The sequence below is a fragment of the Etheostoma cragini genome, chromosome 3 (assembly GCF_013103735.1).
Source record: "Etheostoma cragini isolate CJK2018 chromosome 3, CSU_Ecrag_1.0, whole genome shotgun sequence".
NCBI classification, from domain to species: Eukaryota; Metazoa; Chordata; class Actinopteri; order Perciformes; family Percidae; genus Etheostoma; species Etheostoma cragini.
In genome coordinates, this window is record NC_048409.1 from 10425794 (window position 1) to 10449152 (window position 23359).

The window sequence follows — 23359 nt, forward strand, 5'->3', positions numbered from 1 at the left end:
TTAAAAAGTAAACAACCTTTGAACTCTCACTGAACTCCAAGACAGTTCCTCATCCTGCCGGCATTCTGTGAAAGGTTTCCTGAAAGGATGCATTTCTAAAGACTGTCTTTGTCCGCTGGCTTGTAAGAAGAGGAAGAAAAAAACTGCAATACATTTTTTCCAAACAACAATTGTGAAATGCCTGTTATAACTATTTAATATTTAATAACCTAATGGTTTTAATGTGATCCCTTGAAATCCATTCCACCTGGGCTTGGTTCAGTGGCACAGCACAAATTACACTGTACTGACAAATAAATCATCATGTACAACTGGGAAGATCAGACGTCCCAAAAAATTTGGGACAGTCACGAAATCACGAAAATTAGAGCCTCTCAATGTCTCTCAAAAAGAGTCATCCTGCAGCCAGCTCCCGTCGGCTGCTTATTGGCTGCAATAGTACATGGACCAACATAAGTGAATAGTCACGTTTGGATAAATACGCATGGTGATTTTACGTTAATTCATTTTTTGAAATGGAGGCTCCGACTGGTGTCCCGGGACCCGATGAACACGTAGCTAAAATCAAAAAATAACTCTACTGGGAGGACTGGGTGGGTAAATACCCCTGGATTACTGTGATTTACGTGATACAAACAAAGCATTTTTCAATGTATGTAGAAAGTAGTTTGGTGTTTTACACGGGGGGGGGGGGGGGGGGGGGGGGGGGGGGGGGGGGGGGGGGGGGGGGGGGGGGGGGGAGTGAGACATCAGGCGTGATGCTAGCAGCAAACTAAATATAAATAACAGCTGTACAGACACATTTTTATTGTTTTATTTGTTTCAAAATGAAAATTTAGTTAATGATTTTACTGAAATCAAACTAAATCTCGCCTGAATTTGACCCATTCTCATCTGGTCACCCTACAACAAGCAAGCCTGATAACATATTTTTATATAGGCTATATTATTGTTTTTTTGTAGCTGAAAGTTTCTTAATTGGCCATGGGAAATTGTTGTTTTGTCATCAGTTTTTACGGTTTTGGGTTTAACATTTCTGAAAATATGAGTAGCAGCCAATTTTCCAAAAGCACTTGGATTCTTATGTACGTGGGATTTACGATGGGTCATTAACATCATAATGGATGACGTAACTTTTTATTAAAAGTCTACTCGTGTAAATGCATAATCTAGTTTATGTAAATAGTAGACCTCATGATTGCTATTGCTGTTGTTTATGGTAATTTAGAGTCATAAATGGGCATTTTAAAATAGATTGAAAGCAGTCGGCAGACTTTATGAACTTCACATGTAAAAATCTTTGTAATTTGATATCAATTTATAGCTATATCACACATTATTGCATTTATATGTACAGTATGTGCAAGGTGTGACACGACTTCATTCTCCTAAATGTTTCTAAACTATTTTTGATGTGCATTTGGATGGTTACAGCATTACTGTCTGTAGCAGCATTTATGAGTAATCAATTCCTCAGGTTTTTGAAGTTAAAAAAAACGCTAAATCATGGCTTCGTCAGTTAGTTCAGCATCAGAATCTGCTTTGTTTGTTCACTCACAAAACTGCTGACTTCCACTAGCCATTTAAAGCTGTGCAAACAAAGTCCAGTACTGACCGTGGATGCACATCCAGCAGTTTAGCTTAGTAAAACAAGACTGGAATTAGTTAGCCTGGCTCTATCCATAATTTAAAAAAATCCACCTACCATAACCTCTAAAAAATTTTCTGAAGATTTCTCAAACTTTACATGTCATTTCCAATTAAAAGAAAACACGCTTTTAAAGTGTACCGTGTAAGTTGGACAACCTTTTGATTTTTATATACCATCACACAACTCATAGCCTAAGTATTGCCACTTAAAAACTTAAAAGGATAACTCTTATAAATGTTGCAAAATGCACATCTCAATGGAACACTAAGATCAATACAGGAAAGAGGATGGATCTTTAATTACATAGTCAAGTGACAGGGAACTCTCCCCTGAGTCCATCACTCATGTCCTAGTGAGTTAGGATCAAAAGATACAATGAAGGAAAATTGTTCTTTCTCTGTATTTTTAGCGACGTATTGACAGGGCCAATTATAATAAACAGTTAGATAAGGCACACTTTAAAAAAAAGGTTAACTCTTTCTTTTATCTCTAATTTCTTCTAATGCCACATCAGATCAGCGTGTATTAAAAAAATCTGTTCTGGTGTGCATAATTAATGTCATATCTACTCTCAGTCAACTTAGCAGCCCATAAATATTCTAAATGTAATTCAATATTAAATCATAATCTTTTTCAGTTACTTTCATTTGCTCAGAGCTTTGAATCAGCCCTGTCCTTTATATCTACTTGTTTCACTCATTGCATGACCGCCTTTCACTTCACTGTCTTTCTACCCTTTCATTTTTGTAATCCTCCCTTTTTCTCATTAACATGCGTGCACTATTTATGTGCTCATTTAATCTTAATGAAGTCCTGAGATGGGGACCCTTCATGGGGCGCTTTCTGCAAAAGGGCACAGATCATATGTGTGTGTGATTGGATTACTGGCTGCCTGGTGCTAATGTTTAACCACAGCAAAGGCTTACCCTCTCACTCTCTCTCTCTCTCCCACACACACCCACACACACACACACACAGACACAAACACACACACACACACTCTCTCTCTCTCTCTTTCTCTCTCTCTCTCTCTTTGTCTTGCCCCATGTGTGTGTGTGTTTGGAGTTATTCATCGTTTTTTTTTAAAATGATGTTGTGCCACCTAATGGGTCTTTGAGACATCACGTCAATTTGAGCCGATCCACTCAGCACGATACAGAATCAGAATTTAATGCCAATTTACCCTTGACTGCCTCTGGTGTCACATGGCATATCACTTGTAGTGTTTTCAGTTTGAGTTCTGTTTCCAATTTATCACTGTAGAGCTTATATTTAGACTGTCTTACACATAGAAGCTGTAAATGAAGTTGAAAATGAAATGAGTTATGAGAGTGATGATTTATATTCTGAGTGTGGTATAAAAACATAACAGATTTATTTTTCTACAGTCATTGCTTGAGATCTTCGCAGTGGCAATAACTCCATTTTGGTTTACAGCTTTATTGAAGTACTCATTTAGGTTTGGTTTGCAACACAGGTGTTGATTTATCTTTATCTTTGTTTTGAAGTCTTTGTGAAATGTGCCCATGAGTACGGAAGTAAACAAGGTCTGTCTACTTAATAATGTAAAGAAAAAAGTCTAAAGCTACAACGTATTAGGTTCATTTAGATACAAACATCCCTTGCTCTTAAAATTACAATGTTAGTGCTGAAGATAAGGAGATGGTTTCCAATTAGGGCTGGACAAGATATTGATGTTGTAATGATATCGCGATATGAGACAAGATATCGTCTTAGATTTTACAGGCCACATTCCAGTAAAGTGATGCCATTTTCTGAACTTACCAGGATGTTCTATTATTTACATTTACCCATTAATTAAATCCTTTCTGGAGAATATTTATCAAAAATATCATTATGTAAATAACATTTTCTTAAAGCACCAATAGTCAACCATACAATATCGTCACAATATCGACATTGAGGTCTTTTGTCAAGACTATCGTGATTTTTGATTTTTTATTAAATATCGCCCAGCTCTATTCCCATTGGCAGTGACAGAGAAGCCTAAATTTGCTACAATACTTTCTTATAAATTTCTTAGAAATAAATGTTGGATGTGGATATATTTATATTAAATTTAACAGTGGGCAAAGCCCAAACCAGTGGCTTTTCTCACTTTGCTACTAAAGTGCAGTGCAGTCCTTGCAGTGGTTGCAGCTCAACAGTGTCCTTTAATGTACAAGTAGTAAATAAATATGTTCTCAGCTACTATAAAATCATTGACTTTGGCGTGCTCCTGACTTTTTCACTGTCCATGCCAAAACGCCAAACTTTGGCCACGTACATAAAATATCAATTCTGACATTGACTCAGTACCATGTTGTATGTCAAAGTGCTTTAAACTGTTACTGTAAATAAATGTTTCATCATGTACAAACCCGGTACAATGTTCGCTTTGAAACAGCTAACAGGGCACATTTTTACCTTGGAGAAGGTCTAAACTGTGTCTTGTTGTTCATAAGAATCGTTGCTGGCAAAAACGTTCTTGATTTAAGATAATTTATTCAATATATTTCTGTTGGCCAGGAATACGGTATTAATATTCATATTATTTTACTTGGCCACAAACCTCTGGTCTGCTATCTTTATTTGATATGTTTATGAGAAATACAGTATTTATGGTGTTGTGCAAGACTTCAGACTGGAATTTTGATATCGCAGAGGCCTTGGGAACAAACCATTTATCTCAAATGTCTTATTGCTGTCAGTATTGTTTGACATAAGTTCTGTTTCGGTTATTATTATCACAGGAAAAACCCAGACATTCAGTCTCTGACTGTTAGCAGCATGCCTGACACACCTCACATCTAAACACTTTTCTGACGTCACAGACATGCTTTGTCAATCTCTTGGCGAAGACCCATGGTTCTTATGGTTCCTGTGTTGCATGCCTCGGGCCGCAATTGTCTCCATACAATGAGATTTAGACCTGGAGTCACGCAAGAAGCACCTTGTGCAAAACAGAAGAGCCGCAGTGTGCTCACACACGTCTTCAGGCTTACAGCTTGTAGATGAACATGCTGTTTCACATTTCCTGACCTATCTTTAAAGCTTTTCTCAATACCATCATCATCTTGCTACAGGGCTCTTCCCCACTTCACCTTAAATCCCCCTGGTTTGTGTGTACCGTATCTTAATATCTTTTTCTTCTATCACGCTCCTTTTGTCCTTTATTTCAACTCACTATTCATTGGATTTTTTTGTTTAGTTTTAATGAAACTCCTTTCTGTCACTCTCTGTTGTTATTCTCCCCTTCCTCTTCTTGACACAAACCAGCTAGTAATTAAAACACTCATGGTCAATTGGGCAAAGTATAGCACAGTATGCCACACCTGAGTATTAGGAAGTGGAAAAAGACAGGCACGCACATAAACACAAAGCTGTGGTCACAATCAGACAACAGATCCTCTTTATGACTTATTTATGGCCTTTTACAACAGCAGTCAATCCAAGGCATTTACAAGCAACCACAAATCTGCACAGCTTTCACACACGTACACGTGCACACAGCCTTTTTTTATTGCTGTCATACAGCCTAGGGTGCTGCAGTGTCCAGGTGTTTCCAGGCCCCTGATGCTGTTGACAGGAAAAAGGATCCATCCATCCATGGGGGGGGGGGGGTGGTTTCCAAGCAGGTGGCACCAGCCCTTTCTGAGATCAAAGGTTGCATGTTTGATGTCACCTCCAAAGCAGAGGTCACAACCCTCCTGAGGCCTCACACTGCCGAGGCACGTCATTAAGAAATGAATAACGTTCTGACAGCTAGTCAGGTCTGTGTCCAAACTTCTGACTGGTACAGTACCTTGGTGTTATCTTTAATATACAGCATTCTCTTTTTATTATACTGTAAAACACACACAGACCGGGACACACAAAGTCAACCTGAACATATGTGTATATATTACAGTCGGAGACTTGCCAACTCTGACTGGTAAGCCAGACACCCTAAAGGAATGAGCACTGACGGTTGGTGGGGATTTAAGCTGTTGAATGATTAAGACCAGTTATTTGGCTGCTCGTAAATGCAACGTTTGGAGCACTTAAGTCAACGATTATAAATCACCAACCTTTGCACTTTGCCAATTATTTCATCATTAGTTGCAAAAGTGTATTTTTCCTCTATCTCGGTTTTCAGACAGGCTGCAAACATCACCGTGAGGGTTCTGCTCAGGTGCATTAAAAATACAGCAAAGTGTGAAATGACACCAAACACTTACACAGAGAGATGCTATGTACGTAGTTACAAAAATGCCAGAAATGAGTCCTTGTTGGGCAATGTTTATTTTCCTTTTTCCACCCTGTGTGTGATTTTTATGGGTGGTAAGCCATGGAGAAGAGAGGACAACTGAGCAGAACATAACATATGGCTTTAAGCTGTTAGCAATGTACAATGCAACAAAAAGTAAACATGTATCATTTTGTCTGACAATTTCCATAGTTGCCTGCATGCTTTTTCCTATAATTCTACACCAACCATGTCCTGTTTGTTTGAAAACTAATTAGACTTCTCTGAATAATACAGGAGCTTATGTACAAGCAAATCATTGCAGGAATAAGATCCAGAGTTTCAATTGCTCACTCTTATAATTACACTACACGGAGTGAATGAAGATGCACTTTTACCATTACAAGAACCCTGGCAAGAAAAGCAATCTCTAAACCCTAATAAATGTTACATTGATCTGTTTAAAGTTGTTTATCAAGAAGTGAAAGTGAAGTGAGGACATTGAGAGCTGTCAGTACACAAATCTAAGGTTGAAAGACATCATTTTGTTGGCTAAAGACTCATTATAGGGTCACTTTCCTTTCAAATAATAGTGTTATGAGCATTTATATTGAAATACTAAAATTCTTGCATATTTAGTTTTGGATTGAATAAATAAACCTAGCCATTACCACCCACGGTCAGGTATATTTTTGTAATAAATGAAATACATGTCATCACAAGAACAGCAAAAGAAAATAACATGGTGTCCCAAGAGTGTTTTTCCATCAAGAGCGGACAGATACTTTAAACCCTGGTTTCCCCCAAAAGATCAATCTTTCTGAGCCCTATGAACCACTCTGTTTCTCCTGCAGCCAATCTGCAAAAAGTTATAATGGAAGGGACGGGCATATAACTTGTAAATTTATGGTAGATGAAGAGTTTTGGTTGTCCGTGTAAAGTTTGTGTCCTTTCAAGATTTAGCACCCACTGGTCAGGACTCGACTGACCTTCTCACAGACAACCTTAGATGAAGTATGGAACCTCACACACACAAATCCACAAGCGCTCACACATACGCAGTGTAGCTTCACATTCTCTGTATCAACTACTGCCACAAGGACACGCTTGCTAAAAGCTGGAAGAACACCTGAGATACACAGGCACATACAAACTTGCAATTAAGAGTTTTCTCACTACTCTGTGGGGACATCTTCAGAGAATGGCCTTGACGCATTGTCCTCTCGTAATGCCAGCTCTGTTGATAAACTGTCCACTTGCATGGTACTTCTGAAGCCCAACTCCCATGACATCTGTGATATCTATAGAGCTGCTGTCCCTCAAGGACAGTCCTCTTTAGCTCTTGTTTTCCAGTAACTGAATGCTGCTCTCTTACAAAGCATGTGGACTGAAAAAACTATTCTAGGTTGCTTAAAAACTCGTAATCGGCGACTGAATACCGTAGCATTACTCTAATGAAAACAGGCACCACAAGTCTCCAACTTTCACAAATGAGTTCCCCTGCATGTCTGTGTTACGGCCTTTTTTGTTTGTTCGTGTGGATGTGTGAGTAGGTGTCTGACCTTTGAGGATGACCTCCAGTTCGTCTCGTAAGATGTCAAAGGTGCTGTATCTAGAGCTGGTCTCAGGGATGATGTTCTTTTTCAGCCAGCCTCCACAGGCATACTGGTAGAAGTTGTCACAAGGGTCCACGCTAGGATCCATGTTCTCAATGAGGCGAGACGCTGCACAGAGTGGAAACAAGCTCAAAAAACTGGAGGAGATGCTAACCTAAAGATATTAAAATGTACTGCAATATTCTGATATAGGAGAAGGATGTGAAGTCAACCGACACAAATTAGATCAAAAGACGTGATATTACAACATAATGCAGGTACGTATTGTCCTGTGTTCAGTTCTTTGGAGAACTATACAGCCATACAAGGAGGTCAGAGATGCGTACTAATTTAACATTTAATAGTTGGAAAATTATAAAACTACAGTCTGTGGTTGGTTAGCTTAGTTTAATACAAGCACTGGAAAAGGGAAAACAGCTAAAAGGCTCTGACTAAGTATGAGAAAATCCCTTTAATAGTACCTCCAAAGCTCACTATACTTTTTATTTCAGAGACATTGCATTAGCGTTAAACTGACACATGATAGTAGGCTAGTTGATGTTGGATTTCTAATAATTAATAAAGCTTGAATATGCTGGACTACTTCTTGGCCAGGGGGCAGTCTTGTCTTCACTTTGAGGTTCCCAGGCAACCATCAAAGGCACCATGAAGTCACAGCGCCTGGCCAAGACATCGTTGTGACACATAGTGTAAAACTAAAATGTGTCAGTTTTACACTTCTGCTTCATACGTATTTAACTAAGTAGATATAATTAGTTAATTTGTAAGCTTTAGATGTTTGGAAGAGGTTATGTTCATTCAGAGCCAAGCTAGCAATTTACACCTGTTCTCGATCTTTGTGCTAAGCTAACACAACCAGCCGCTGGCTGAAGCCTTATAGTGAATGGACAGAAATGAGAGTGTAATTGATCTTCTCATTTAACTATTAGCAAGTTGAGGTGAGATTATGGACCACCTTAAGCATTGGATGCTTGCCAAAATGTTTCATGCACTTCTAGTAGCAAGGAATAACAAACTGTACCCCAAAAACACATAGAAAATCTAATTGTCTTAGCGAGTAATTAACTTAATTATAATACCATGTATTTAACATCTCTATCATACATAGACTTGTGAAAAATCGGTTACTATGCACCCATTTACAAAGTAACAGTAACAGTGTATTGGCACTAATTGGGTTAAGTTTGCCACCAGTCTTGGAAAAATGTGAACTTTTTTTGAGCTGCAATTAAAGGACATAAGGCAGCTGAGAGATCTCTTGTGACAAGGCTGTCTGTCAAATCTGACTGAACTGGGACATTAGTTCTCCAAAATTGCATCGGATTTGAATGGCTGCAAAGGAAGATTTGTAAAGTAAATATTAACCTTCAGGAACCTAAGCTAATTTTTACAATTCTTTGTCCTTCTGGTTTATTTTTTTTTAAAAGCTTGTAGGTATCAACCCTGTTGTCTACAGTCAAGATATGAACAACATTTACTTCAGGACAAACTGGGTTATTAGAATAGTTGTAGTGCAGTGAGGTCACTTGAATATTAAAAATGGTTGTAGGACCTTAAAGACAAACAAAAAATTAAACGGAACATGAATCTCACAGATATGTATTGATATCATACAGAGAGCAGTACAGTCCAATCTTCTCTCTAAACCACATTTTTTCAAAAAAACTCCAGATACTTTTGCCCTCATGACATCTACTTATGCCAATAATCGACTAAAAATAATGTCATATTTATTGATATTACACTCACAGTAATGCTACACAAGCATTTGTGTTGTCTAAAACAGTTCTATATGCAAAAAACATAATACCATTATAACTCTTATAAAGCACAAACTGTTTACATTTCTTCAAAAAAGACCCAAATACATGCCAAATCTCAAAACAGTGACGCCATTCTCCTTTGTAAAATGGTAGATATCTCTCTTGTCCACTATATACTTGACTAGTTTGACTCGGAGGATTGTTCTCTTTACCAATTCTATTTTCTTTGCTCTTGCTTTTGCCCATATAAGGCACAATGTGTGCCTTCACTTTCATAAACAAATGGAAGTGAAGGCATGTATTAGACATAGAGAAGCCACAGAGCACGGAGCTAGCGGCAGAAAGTAGCGAAAACATGATAAATTATGTACATCAATTGGCTAAATCTTGGATGTAACAGTTTGGATTTAATGCCCAACAACCCCGAAAAACACACAAGTTCCAGGCTGGATAGAAAATCACCTGTGGTGGCTAGAAAGACCCCAAAGAGACATCCGTGACTGCTAGCTTGATAGCTTTTAGCTGCAAAAATCTATAAGTTTCTGTCTTTTATGGTTGGTTATTAAATGATTGAAATATGAATCAGAGGTGCAGGGTTTTTCACAAAGAAAAAAAACTGTTCTCCATGAACAACATTGTACAATGTATAAAACTTTATGTAAGAGGTCGGGGGGGTCTGTTTGTATAAAGGATTACTAAAAGAAATCACACTGGCACTGGTCTATGCTTTCAAAAACATTGGTCTGTGCATGTAATACAAAAAGGTCTCAGCAGCATTACTGCAGCCACGGTCAAGAGGTGCTCAATTATAAAAGCTGAACACCAAAACTTGGATAAGTTGAAATACACGTTTTATATCCGTATATCTCATAGATTCACCAGTTTCTCAACTTCTCTGTCACATCTCAGAGGTGATCCGAATGACAACCTTTTGGAACATGTTTCTGTTATGACTGAGAGGCACCATGTTCCCAGTTGAAGGGGCCAGTACGGCCTTCTGCAGCAGTCTAAATTTTCCCCTTCTGTTCACCTCTTAGAAAAATCAAACACTTCAGAATGAGACAATGAAGAACAAACAGCCACACAAAAGAAGAATGATTACCTGATTGCGTGCAGTCACCTGTGGTGCAAATTTCCTCTGTCGGAAAACGCAAAACAAATTATGATTCAGTGGATTTTTTGCACTCATCAGTCATCATGTCAAATGCTCATACTCCCCTTCCTCTTTTATATTTCCATCTTCCATCTTACCTCATTTGTATTGCTATCTTATCTTTCTCTCACCAAAAACCACTTAGAAGTGCTTTCACTCTGTCAGGAATAACTTAGGTGACAAACTGTTAATTAAATTCAATCTGAAATATACTGACACAGCAGTGAGCTCTCATTTGACCATAAATACACTGATTAATGTGTTATGTGTGCATGCACACACAGGTACGAACACAGACACAGTTATTCAACTTTCTAGTTTTCCTGACATGGCAGCTTACACATTCATCAAGCACAAGATTCCAGTAGATAATAATAGCTCAACACACACACACACACACACACACGCATATATGCCAAGCCAATCAGTTTTGTATGTGTCATAAGATTGGCTTTTTTGGACATGTTTTTGCATTCTTGACCTTCTGAAAGTGTGCCATTTGATAATAATGAATTTGTTGATCGTACAAATGAGCTGCTTATTATTCATGGTAATGTATAATAACTTTTCTTATCACATCACAGTGATCCATCACCCTTGTACTTACTAGTGATTAATTAGTTCCTCGTGTTACGTAACAGACTTTGTGTTAATATCAAGTTAATAAATGTTACATCCAAGTCAGGATAATAATGATTAAAATAAATAAACGTGATACTCATATTGTAAGATTGATCTGAATGAAGCAGGTTCGATTGGTTTCCCATGGCGAGGAAAGATGGGTGGGGTTGTCTGTGTGATTTCACCATGTTAAATGATTCATGTCTCATACTGTGAATTGATGACATTCAACTCGATATATAGCCTATTAGAAACACAGTTCTCCATCATTTATAAAACCGTCTGACATGTTTTAGGTAAGTACACAGAGGACCTTTGCACACTGCATTCTTCTTTCTGGCTCAGTGGTTGTACTTTTGTACTTTGCTTTAAAAGCACACAGCTCAAGTGTTTTCTATTGAACAAAATGCTGCTCTTAAACACGCTCCTCGTTGCTAGCCATTAACCATGAACTCATAGCTCAAAGGGACGGTCAGTGCATGTAGACCGCTTCAAAAGTTCCCTTGATAATGTGCTAACAAGAAAAAGAAAAACAAAGAAGGTTTTCTACTCTGAATGCCTCCCAAAAAAGCTTTTAATTATATGGCACACTTTTCTTTGATCACTTGGGCTTTTCTCAGTGGTTACCAAATTCCCATCAACATGAGTCTGTTTTTCTAGGAGCCACTCAGGATTTTACATATTTGTCACGGTCACTCTGTCCTGGCTTTAGTACTCACCGGTCTTCTGTGTGGCAAAGAGGATGATGAGGGCGACGATGACGATAAAGAGCAAGGAGACGATTGTAGTTAGGCCGACCTCCAGGGAGGTCCAGCGGGGCTTCTTAGCTGACTTGGGGGGGTTGGTTTCTGTCATTCTCAGGTCTCCTGCTTCAGCTGCCGGCTGTATCAACTCACCTGAGGAAAGAGGGAGAACCACAAAGGTAGAGCTGAGAGTCGACAGGGAATGAATCCTAATTAGGATTAGCAAATAATTGTCATTTAACAGGCAAACATGTCGAACATGTTTTCGGCTTTTTAAATATGAGAATGTGCTGCCTTTCTCTGGTTGATATGAGTGTTATATGTGTTAGTAATGCTTGTTTTTGCACTATAGTTCAATTTTTTAAATTTCACCTTGAGCTCTGAGAATGCTCTTACTATTTTATGACATTTTAATAATTGATTAATGGATTAATTGAAATGTGAATGAATAGATTCAAACAATAATCATTAGTAGCTGCCCTAAACAGAAGAAAAGAAGCCTTACATGGATGACATAGATGTTAACTTTGTCTAGAACACATACATTTCCATCATTCAAAAATACTATTCCAAAAACCAATGATCTTTGTTTGATTGCAAAGGATGATGGTACTTTGGCAACATACTAATTTCAATAAAAAATATATAAAAAATATATAAAAAAGCAAACATTTTGTTTGATCTTTTATATTTTTAGGCACAAGCTGAAGAAAAAAAATACAAAGAGTGAAATTGAGATGAAATACACCTGGCAGTGTTTAGAAAAGCAAATTTAGGAAAATAAAGCAAACAGAATATTTTTTTAAACCAGTCTTGAAGCAAAAAGTGAGAACAATCTTACCCTCGAGTGGCATTACACTCCAGACCAAAAAACAACAAAACACAAACGTCTGAAGAAAGGAAAAAAGAGATCAAGAGAGAACTTTCTTCTACTCCTCACTACGCAGTCTTGTTTTCCTCTCTAAGGGCCAAGTGAGAACTTTACAAACTTCATGTAAGCAGTTAAGTCTATCTTTGAAGGCAATTAATCCTTAATCCCTTAACGAACACACGCACACACACACGCACACACTTTTACAAGCTGGTGTCATGAGGTGTCTGTGCAGATGAGTGTGTGTCTCTGTGTGTTGGCTGAGAGGAGAGCGCCGCCAAACCTAAGGACAAAGTCTCTGAGCTTCCTATGAATGACAGCCACACATCACCCATAACAACAGTCCTGCTGAAAGTCAATTCCCCTATAATTCATCTTCATGACTAAACAATAGACAAATGTAGAGTAAAGTCCCCCGGTTACAGTCATTATCCAGGCTGGTAATTGGCCATTACTGTATACACCAACCACAACTGCCAAGAGGTTGCTTCCCCAACTCCACACCGGCACTAACGCATGCATGACTCAACTCCAGCCCTTAACTCACATGTCATAGGAGTCGCTATGTGACAGTGGTGGCCCTGGATGTATCTTTCCTTTTGCAGTGTTTTTGTTGAAAGGGTGTGATTCGGAAAATATGAGCAGACAATGAGTAATTGAAGGCCTAAAAAGAGGAGAAGAGACAGGAGAATGACACATGTTGATGTGTTAATGAGAACTTCCTGTCAACCTCCCACTGGCTGGTTGCAGGAGGGGGCAGAAACTTTCTGTCAACTTTTTTTCTTCCACTACTTGGCGCAAACAAACACTCCTCCGTGACAGCAGTCTCACAGCTCCAATGAAACCATGTGTGCATTTGGAGAGGCTGTTTATTATATTAGTTTGCTCAAATTGGGACACGTTACCAATAAAAACTGAGGAAAACGCTTGTGAAATTTATTGAAAATGAAGTGGAAGAATGAGCAAAACTGTGAGCAACAGTTAGGAGGGACTTAAAGACGTCAAAACAGACAGGGACAGTGAACACTGGGAGGCCGTAAATCATGTTGGGAGTGAGCTGAGGCATGTAGGGTATGAATCTTAAGGAGCACTTACTGTACATGCACTTATGTATCACTCACACATAATGCTTACTGCAGGGTTTCTTGACATGACTCGGGAGGAAATAGGAACTGTACACATTTAAAGTCAGGAAATTCTTGTTCCTTTGCTACATTGCTACAGATTGCATTGAGGAGCCTGTTACAATAGAACGTGACACTGATGCCTGTCCGGATGTTTGCTCTGTGAGGGAGGACGGCCTGAGACTGTATGTGTGTGAGCTGGAAATTCTGCTTCTATTGCAGGATACGGTCACTGGTTTTGGTGTGTATTCCTCAGTGTGTTTTGGAAGTTATGTGTCAAAACTCTTTCTTTTCCTTTTTTGTCTGACCGTCTATCATGATATTTCTGAAACATAACCAGCCCTGAGAACTCACAAACCCCTTTCAAAATTAAACCCATCATTCACTGAAAACACACATGCGTCTGCACACGCAAGAAAAACTCAAGACTACTTGCACAAAGTCACTTTACATGGGTGAGAGCCATTAACATGCCATGCAGCTAATTGAATAAGTGGAGGAATGTGGCCTACTTTAACTTAAAATAACACCTTCTCTGGGATGTGATCTACTGCACTGAGCCTGTGGCTGCACACTGAAGACTAAAACCACTTCTTTTTTTTGCGGAGAGGGCAACTTGATGCCCAAAGGAGCTGTGATCTAGCTAAAATGAAGTCTGCCTCTTATGTAGCTCTCCTAATGGTTTTTGTGATATAGCAGAATGAATGGAAACAAAAACTTTCAAAGGGACAGAACATCAAATTGAAAACATCACCGGACAAGCTGTTATTCAGCAAACCAAATCCAGATCCCCAGTGGTAGTAGATTTAAGTGTGTGTCTCAAAAAAATACACATAAACAGTATAAATATATATAGATATAGATATATGTATCTATATCTATATATATATAGATACATACATATATATATAGACTCAACACCGCCTGTGAGCAAGACGCAGTTGCATGCGTGCCAGATCCTCATCTCCTGTTGCACGCGGCATGATCAACTGGTGCACGCTGCCCAGTGCCGGCACGCACGCACACGCAAAAATAATACACTTGCGCGCAAGCACACACACACACACACAAACACACACACACACACACACACATACACACACATAATAACACACAGACGGAGACGCACAGAGCTGGCCGCGCGTAACAAGAAGCGCTCGGGGAGCATGAGCGACTTACCAGATGTGTCGGGAAATTTTCGGTCGATGATATAAATGGGCATCACATCCACTGATCCATCAAATCCACAAAGCGAGCGCGAAGTGCTGACCGATCCGTCACAGACTATCTATTTGCTTCAACCTGGATTTCAACAAGGCACACACCGATCCCGCCTCTCTCTCTCTTCTCCTTCTTCTCCTTATTCTTCTTCCTTTGGCTTTCTATCATAGAAGCGCACATTCGCCCAAACACACTCGCACACGCTCGGGAACAGACAACTAATTACTACAGGCTACAATGTACCACATCTACCTACAAAGGATCGCTGAATTCAAATGGCCCATCAGACTCGTGCGCGTCGCAATTGGTCAAGTGTGTGATCCACAGGGGGGGATGCCATTTATACGACAGATAGTGAGGCAGTGAAGCCGACCTCTAAAGTTCCCTGTCTTCCGAGTTGTTGCCTCCTCCGTCAGGGCGGCGTTTAGAAGTGACCCTGCCAGCGGCACTTACTGTCAGTGAATAGTCAGCATAGCTCCGGGGCGCATGTTCAGGGTTCGGGTAAGAGTGGGATGAAGTGATGTATTGTAGCCTATATTTTACAGGAATACATGCTCTGTATTGACAGCTGGCATACAACTGTCAATATGGAGCACTTCAGAGTTAGAAAGTGCATTACAAATCCATGTTGTAATCAGACTGATGCACAGTAGAACACAGGGACACACTGTAGTGAGTTAATGTGACAGCTTTTTTAGTGGAATCATTGCCTAAATAACAAATAAAACATTTTGAATTTCACCAGCTCATTGAGACAGTAGTGTATTTTCATGTGCATGTTTATGGCACACAATGCGTAATTATTCATTTATATGACAGGGACAGTGCATGGTAATCAATGTTGCTGTAAATATGCTATTAATATGCAATAAATGTTTCAACAAAATTCTGATACAAATGTTGATTTTTAAATGGCAGACTGAGCCTATGGAAAATGAGTGTTGTATTTGGATATACAATTTGTCTCAAATGAAACAAGTGAAACTAATAATCAATATAACATTTTGTTCAGCAGAATAACTTTATGTTATTCTATTAAGCAGATTTTCTATGTTTTATTCTGATAAAATAAATAATAAAAAGTATGCCGTATGTCAGTCACAAAGGCAATTTTTTTTGGCACCATATATGGATATTGAAATTGAATTGAATTGAATTGAAATGGCTTCTAAATAATTGACTGAATGGTGTCCGTAAGGTTGAACTAAGACAACATCAACTTGGTCCAATGCTGAGAGATTGAAACTATCATCAGCACTGCGTTGTATAATTGATTCTACTACAGTAAAAACCTGCTTGCTCTGTGATCTCTGTTACTCTGAACCACAAGTGGTTCCTGAGTCCATACACATTGTTACAGTATAGTGACATGGCTCGTTAATTAAATTTCAATTCAATTTTATTTATAGTATCAATTCATAACAAGAGTTATCTCAAGACACTTTACAGATAGACCACACTCCATAATTTACAAGGACCCAACAGTTCTAGTAGTCTCCTCCAGAGCAAGCAACAGTGCAACAGTGGCGAGGAAAAACTTCCTTTAAGGCAGAAACCTCGGACAGACCAAGGCTCATGGTAGGCGGTGTCTGAAAACCGGTTGGGGTTAGAATGAAGAGTGGAAATAACAAAAATAGAAAGAAACTTTCTATTAAACGTTATATAGGCCCATAAAAAAACTTTTTACTTTGATCCATTTACTCTGTTTTGTTGCATGTGGTCTTTTGCTCTAATGTTGAATACCACCGTTCACCAGAGGGTCCCTTCCACAGGAGCAATTAACTCCTAACTAAACTAAACTAACTAAAAGTGAAAATTGGTGTTAAAGTGAGAAAAAAAGCAAAGACTACATAACTGCAGATATAGTAAACCCAATTTTGCCGGAAACAAGTATTTGTCACGGATGACAACTTGTCATTTTAATCACTAAATGACCGTGCTCATGCAATCTATGTTAAGCTGTGACTGCTGATGTTTATGTAGGTACAGAACATTTTACCAGAGTGATGCAATAAGTGAGATAGATTATTTATCTGCTGATTAAGATGTTTTCTATGTTCCCCATGTTTCATCGCTCCTGATAAAGAACAGCATGATTCCCCTCCGAGGAATTTCCATCTTGTGTGTATCTCTTTTGTATAACTGCGAAGGTAAACTGACAACAAGTTTCACAACAGCTGCCAGTTACTGAATCTAGAGGATGTTCACATTTTCCAGCAGTGTAACCTCTGTGGTGGTCTTTTCCATCATGTTGTTCAAATAAAAGCCCTCACCTCTTCTCTGTTGGCCGTTTGAGCTCTGTTTGCTGTCAGTTAACCCAGCATGTTATGTACAACTGGAGAGTATTGGATTTTAATTGCGATGTGCCCGCGGTGACGGAGGAATTAAAGAGTCTTTTGTTTCAGAAAAAAAGAAAAATAGTTGCACATGTCCAAACACAGAAGCACAGACTTGCGTGCAGTGTGCATTACCCTCTTGGAATTGTTGTGTTTGTCAAGTTAAGTAATCAGTGCCCAGCGCGCAGAAACACACATGTATCAAGTAGTCACATGCACATGGCGTCATTAACATTTAGTTGGAAACCAACCCTCTCCGACAAGAAATATGTGATTTTAATTGTAAGATCAAACCCCCACACATATACTTGGAAAGATGATGCATCATTAGAGCTTTGAGTGGCTGCCTTGTGGTTCTGCCGCTGTCCCATGAATGTGTATCAGAGAACTGATCTTGTTAAGAAGCCAACACTGTGACTAATAGGCAGTTCTGCATTTGGTCCACATACAGTATGCTTGTGAATCACACAGACCAGCAAGTTTGTCATAAGTCCAAGAATTTATTTTTCATCAGGTTCTTTAGATGGTTCAAGGTCACTCGGGTGGCTTGTTGTATCAGCACCCCCCCCCTTCAGGAACTGTCAGGGGAGTAACAGTCCTATCAGCAACAGACGGGCTGTCCAGTTCTGCTCAAAGTATGCTGTCAGAGCACATAAACACACAGACACGCGCACACACACACACACACAATCTTGCACCAAAGTACAGGACCCACACAGGCAAGAACTCACACATACTACACACACATTATTAAGCTCACCGCTGTCACTCAGAGTGAGGGGCTTTCAGACAGAAGGCTGTGCCGGTCATGAGGCAGCAAGAAGAGGAACAGAGGAAACGGGCAGAGAGATAAGAAGAGGAAAACAGTTAAAAGTGCCAACTTACTCAATATTTCCAGAGTGCCACAGCCAGATCTGGAGTTTTTTTTTCTTTCAGTTGCTTGTGTTATCTATGAGGAATTGGATTGAGGAACATGATGTTTTGAGAGTATCCACGAAAATGATTTCACTAAAATAACAAAGGTCTTTTGCTGTTCTCCCTAACTCCATGATACGGTCATTGCTGCTCGTTGTTATCACTTCAGTGATTTATGTCACTCAGTATCATAAAACATTAGCAAAGTGAACGCATCGGAAGTGGTCGCACAATTGAAGCAAGGCTGGATGATCAACGGTTTGCTTTCCGCACACATACAATAAACACACATACTTGTTTTTGTCACTTGGGAGGACACTGTGTTTACTTTGTTCTCTGGAGATTTACAATAACCAGTGTGTTTCTAGTCAAACCCTTTGCCCTAACAAAAAAACAAGCTTTAACCATTATATAACCATTATACTTTGTGGTTTGCCAAACCGTTTGGGAAGTGAGTCTCTCTGTATTGAGCAGCAAATACTTAAAGTACCATACCAAAAGTACTAGGAACATCACATCTATAAAATCCTTCTCCAAATCCATTAAACTTTGGTTATTGAAAAATCAAACATGCTGCCATAATCCAGCATAATGTGTTTTTTTTTTACTACTAGCAGTCTTTCTACATGTGCTTATGTGCCTGGTGTCTGTGTTTAAATGTGCGTTTATGCACTTCCACCTGTGTCTACATGCAGCTTGTCTTATGTCATTTTAATGTCTATACCCATGTGTTTTATGCTTAAGTGTTGTATTTTTGTAAATTATCCAATGTTTTCTTTGAAGTCATCAACCTGCTTGGAACTTTAGATGAAAATCAGCCTGCATGGCTAAATCTAGTACATTTGCATGTTGGACTCTGTGCTCACTTTGATTAAAGTGTGTTGTCCCTAAAATTCTATTTTTTATATGCATTATTTGTGCAGAGATCGTTTTTGTTATTGAGTTCTCAGGGTTTTCCAAAATTCCTTTGAAATGCAAGTGCGACAAATAGCTCTTTTCTTTCTGTCTTTCTGCATCTTACATTGTTTTCACCTGCATCAATGCTTTTATGATAATCAGCTTATGTAGTAGCTGAACAAATCCACAACTGAAGAGAGATTTCCTATAACCAAGAAGCCATGGTGAGTTGGTATCTGTAGAAATCTGCTGCTGTGGAAAGGAACGACAAGTGGCTTTGATACCCTGTTCCAAGAACCTAGATCAGATAAACTCATATCACTAAAATAATCGTAATTCTGCTTTGATAAATAAAAAGGCTGACAGACATATTTTTAGAACTCACTAAAACATCAATGAGTGGTAGTGCTATGTCCTCACCATGCAAATGTTTCTTTCACACACTTAAATAACTTTGTTTCTTCTAAGAGTTCTCTCCACTGCCCTTTCCTTTCATCTTATGCATGGTAGTTCATGTCAAATTCATTTAGATGCCAAGGACAATAGATACATTTACTCAGCATTAAGTTTTCATAGCATGTGTAACCCCACCAGACATTGCAGATACGTGCGGTTGAACTCAGAATATGCATATTTTATTCCATCATATATTTAAAACTGCACTAATGGATGTTTTTAACATCACATTTTAACTATGTGAAAGGGGTCACCTGAACTGTCGAATGCATAGAAAATTATCACCCACACAACTCTACAGAGTGTTTTACCATCTTTCAGTTTACTGTTTATTTCTATGGCCATTAGACTTTTGGGTTCACTCTCAGCATTCTCATCTCCTTTTCTGCCTCATTAGGCAGCTGTTTTAAGCCTAAAGAAAAAATTAAATATAAAGGATCTATAAATCCTCTGTATGCTTCATTCCCAGCACCAGCGTTTAGACAAGGTTAGCCACTACCAGGTTAACATCTAGCAGCTAAAAAGACAGAGGTTGATGGAGCCAAAAACCAAATGTTGGGCATTGTGTTGCCAGAAATATGACTGGACAAATGAATGCTAATGGTGCGCTGCTCTGCTGGATGTGTGTTTATATGCATATGTTTGCTAACAGATTAGCAATAACAACTTTATGAGATGATATCTCAATGTTGTTCTGCTGCTCACAAGTAGCCCAAAACTAAAACGATGCAACTTTAAAGCCATTTTGAGTAAAAATGAGGAAATGTTCTGATTTGGCGCCTCCCAGTGGTTTGATCAAAAAAGATGCCGCGGCAGACGAGTGCATGTCGGTTCCCTTCAGCCCACCCATGGTTCAACCAAAGGAGGACTGAGGGGAATGGGCTGAATGCAACACATAGGCTATTTGTATATAGGCTAATGTATCCCATCTCAATAATTACAAAGAAGTCTACATGTGATAGCTAAAACTCTCTTCAGATGATGAGAAGCATCTCATGGACCTGGCCAGTAACTCACTCACAAACTCACTCATTCACATTTAACAGAAGACTCCGCACAGGGGACAGCTGTTTTACATACCAGCTCCACACATGTTGACCAGCAGTTATTAAAGTATGTCTCTCTCCCTCTCTCTGTCTCTCTCTCTCTCTCTCTCTCCCTCTCTCTCACACACACACAATTTCTGGTCAAACATTTGATTGTTTTCTTTATCAATAACAATGTCTGTGCATCTTCTTGTGTGCTGTTGCGTTCATGAATGTGTACGCTGTTCTGAAATCAGAACAAGGAATGCGGTCTCATAGCTCTCGTATGTCAAGGCCACTTAGCATGCCTTCTCCTGAGCGTGTTGATTTACCCCGTGGCATCTTTTTGCCAGGCTCAAATGCTGAGGTATTTGGGTTTTGGGCTGTGTGACTACCTACTGTTCTTTGTGACAAACGTCCTTATGAAAAACAGCATTGGCTGTGGTTACCTTTGTGTGGAGTTCTGTTTCCTGTGAGCGGATATCGTACTGCTTTAAGCAATGTTTGTCTTAACACTCCAACACAATCTGTCGTCCACCGCTGACATTCCTACACCTCTATTTGAGTTTACACACTGTTTCCTCCCCCTCTCTTGTCTCCCCATTTGTCCTAAATTCTCTGACAAGAAATGCTTTACTCAACTCGACTTCAAACAATCAGCACAGACAATGTGTCCATCCCTACTATTTTCTTTTAATTGCACCAGCGGATGACTGCTATTTCTACATTCCATTTTCCACAAAGTTTCAGCTCAAAGTTACATTGAGCATATGTCGAGTAGTGTAAATTATCCAGAAAATGAGGGTTGAGACGGAATGGAGGACACAGCATACTGCAAAGAGACTTGTTACAGTTTTTTGGGATTGCTTAAGCACTATTTTGAAAACGGGGACGGTTGTTTTAGAAAAGTACACACAGTTAGCACAACCACACACCTCAGACCCTTTGCAAAATAAAACACGCTTGCAAAAACTATACATTAATTTACAAAAAACATATTTTGTTACCATATGAAACATACACGTTCCATATGACCTAACTCAGTTTGAACTGCTGTTGCTGACCTAAACCACTTTTAGCCATTCTACTTCTCAGTGATTAGAGTACTGTAAATAAAGTACACATAAAAAAAGAAAAAGGTAACGTACTTCTCTCTATAGACCAAAATCAGTCAACATGGAGAATCACAGTAAAACATGTCCAAGTTTTCTACTACAGTGGTGTGCATAACACATAAAATATTGTATCCAGTACAGGTTACAAACAAATCTAAAAAAGAAAATGAAATTACAGTACAGAATACTAGTCTGGGGGTGATGGAGCAGTGGCTGTGACACATGCCTTTGGTGTTGGAGACATGCAATCAATTCCCACTGTGATACATCTGCCAATGTGTCCCTGAGCAAGACACTGAACCCCTAGTTGCTCCAGAGGCGTGCAACCTCTGAAACATGTTGCAATTGTAAGTCGCTTTGAATAAAAGTGTCAGCTAAATGACATGGAGTAATTATTAATGTAGACTTACCTGCTGAATTGTTACAGTGCTTAAACCTGAATTGTGTGTCTATAATTAAGCACTCATGTGTTTTGGGTACCTGATGGCTGTGTCACAGATCGGGTCATATTTGACAGTCAGTGCTTTGGAATAGCAAGGAAGTGACATCATGATATACTTCTGTGTCTAATGTGTTGTCTAAAGTGTTTTTAGTGTTTTTTCAAATCACTGTGTGTATTGTTTCGCAAAAAATAGGCTGACAGTGTTCCTATAGTGGTGTGAATCTGGGCCAATGCCGTGCTCCTTGAGTGCAAGGTTTTGATCATTTTCAACACTTTTGATTTCAGTGTGTGAGCAATCAACAAAAACTATACACACACTACTGTCAACCTCTCCAATGTATTTAAAAGGGATCTGGTTGATCTGGAAGCTGCTTTGGTGCTTTATTTAAAGCCACTGCCCTCTAATGTTCTGTGATAAAAGCACTTCCAACAACCACCGTGAACCCCTGTGGTGAAACACGTTGTTATTTTTAGTGATGTTCACAAAGATTGTTTTTTCAAACTGTTCATCTCTGTCTCAGAAGTGGGTTTGGAAAGACCAAGTTTGAAACGTAGTTTCCCAAGATACAAATCTGCTGCCAGTTGACTTGCTGGGGAGTTGCAACACTTCCACAGTGTTTTGAAGAGTGCTCTCGTTTGATCGCAGGCCTGCTTGAAAGGTTTTTAAAGGTCTGCCCGGCCATGCTGGTTAGCAGTGTGTGGATGGCAAGCAAAACGAAAAAGGGCTCAATCCCATATCTGTTTTAGACAAGGCAGCTATTACGCTCTCAACTTAAAAATGTCTAATGCTGAACATCTTCGTTCATAATTTACTTCTCACCTCTTTATTTCAAGCTGATGTCTTTATCTAAAATAGATCAAAAGAGTCAGTTTATCCAAAAAGGAATGGCAACTGTGTTGCAGGTAACTGCATTCCTTTTAACAGTAAGCCGTGTATGCTGCCACTCTCTGCCTGCCTGTTTATGGTTATTGCCTCAGAGGAATGAATGAGAGAACAGTCATGAGATGGGGCCCGGAGGGAAAAATAGGTACTAATGGGACCTTAATGAAAATCTCCAGTCTGCTCATTAACGTTGAAATATACACACATCACCCAGAGCACACAGCCAGGGAGGGGAAACAAGATCAAAAAGCTTGCACACACACACACACACACACACAGACACACACACACACACACAC

The 23359-nt window shown here is 39.2% G+C and overlaps 1 protein-coding gene across 2 annotated transcripts in view; it reads right to left on the reverse strand.

The window, feature by feature from the left end:
- The window catches only part of LOC117942063 (neprilysin-like), a 32341-nt gene extending 16963 nt beyond the window's left edge, over nt 1-15378 (reverse strand). The window contains exons 1-4 of one of the 2 annotated variants that reach the window (XM_034867366.1): nt 14950-15378; nt 11752-11928; nt 10361-10396; nt 7442-7603 (exon numbers count right to left, since the gene is read on the reverse strand). In XM_034867366.1, the coding sequence (XP_034723257.1) occupies nt 7442-7603; nt 10361-10396; nt 11752-11928; nt 14950-14992 (418 nt within the window). In that variant the 5' untranslated portion in view covers nt 14993-15378. Of the gene's footprint in view, nt 1-7441; nt 7604-10360; nt 10397-11751; nt 11929-12616; nt 13227-14949 lie in introns of those variants that run through there. The other variant, XM_034867367.1, reaches the window with a different exon arrangement.
- Nucleotides 15379-23359: the final 7981 nt, after the last annotated feature.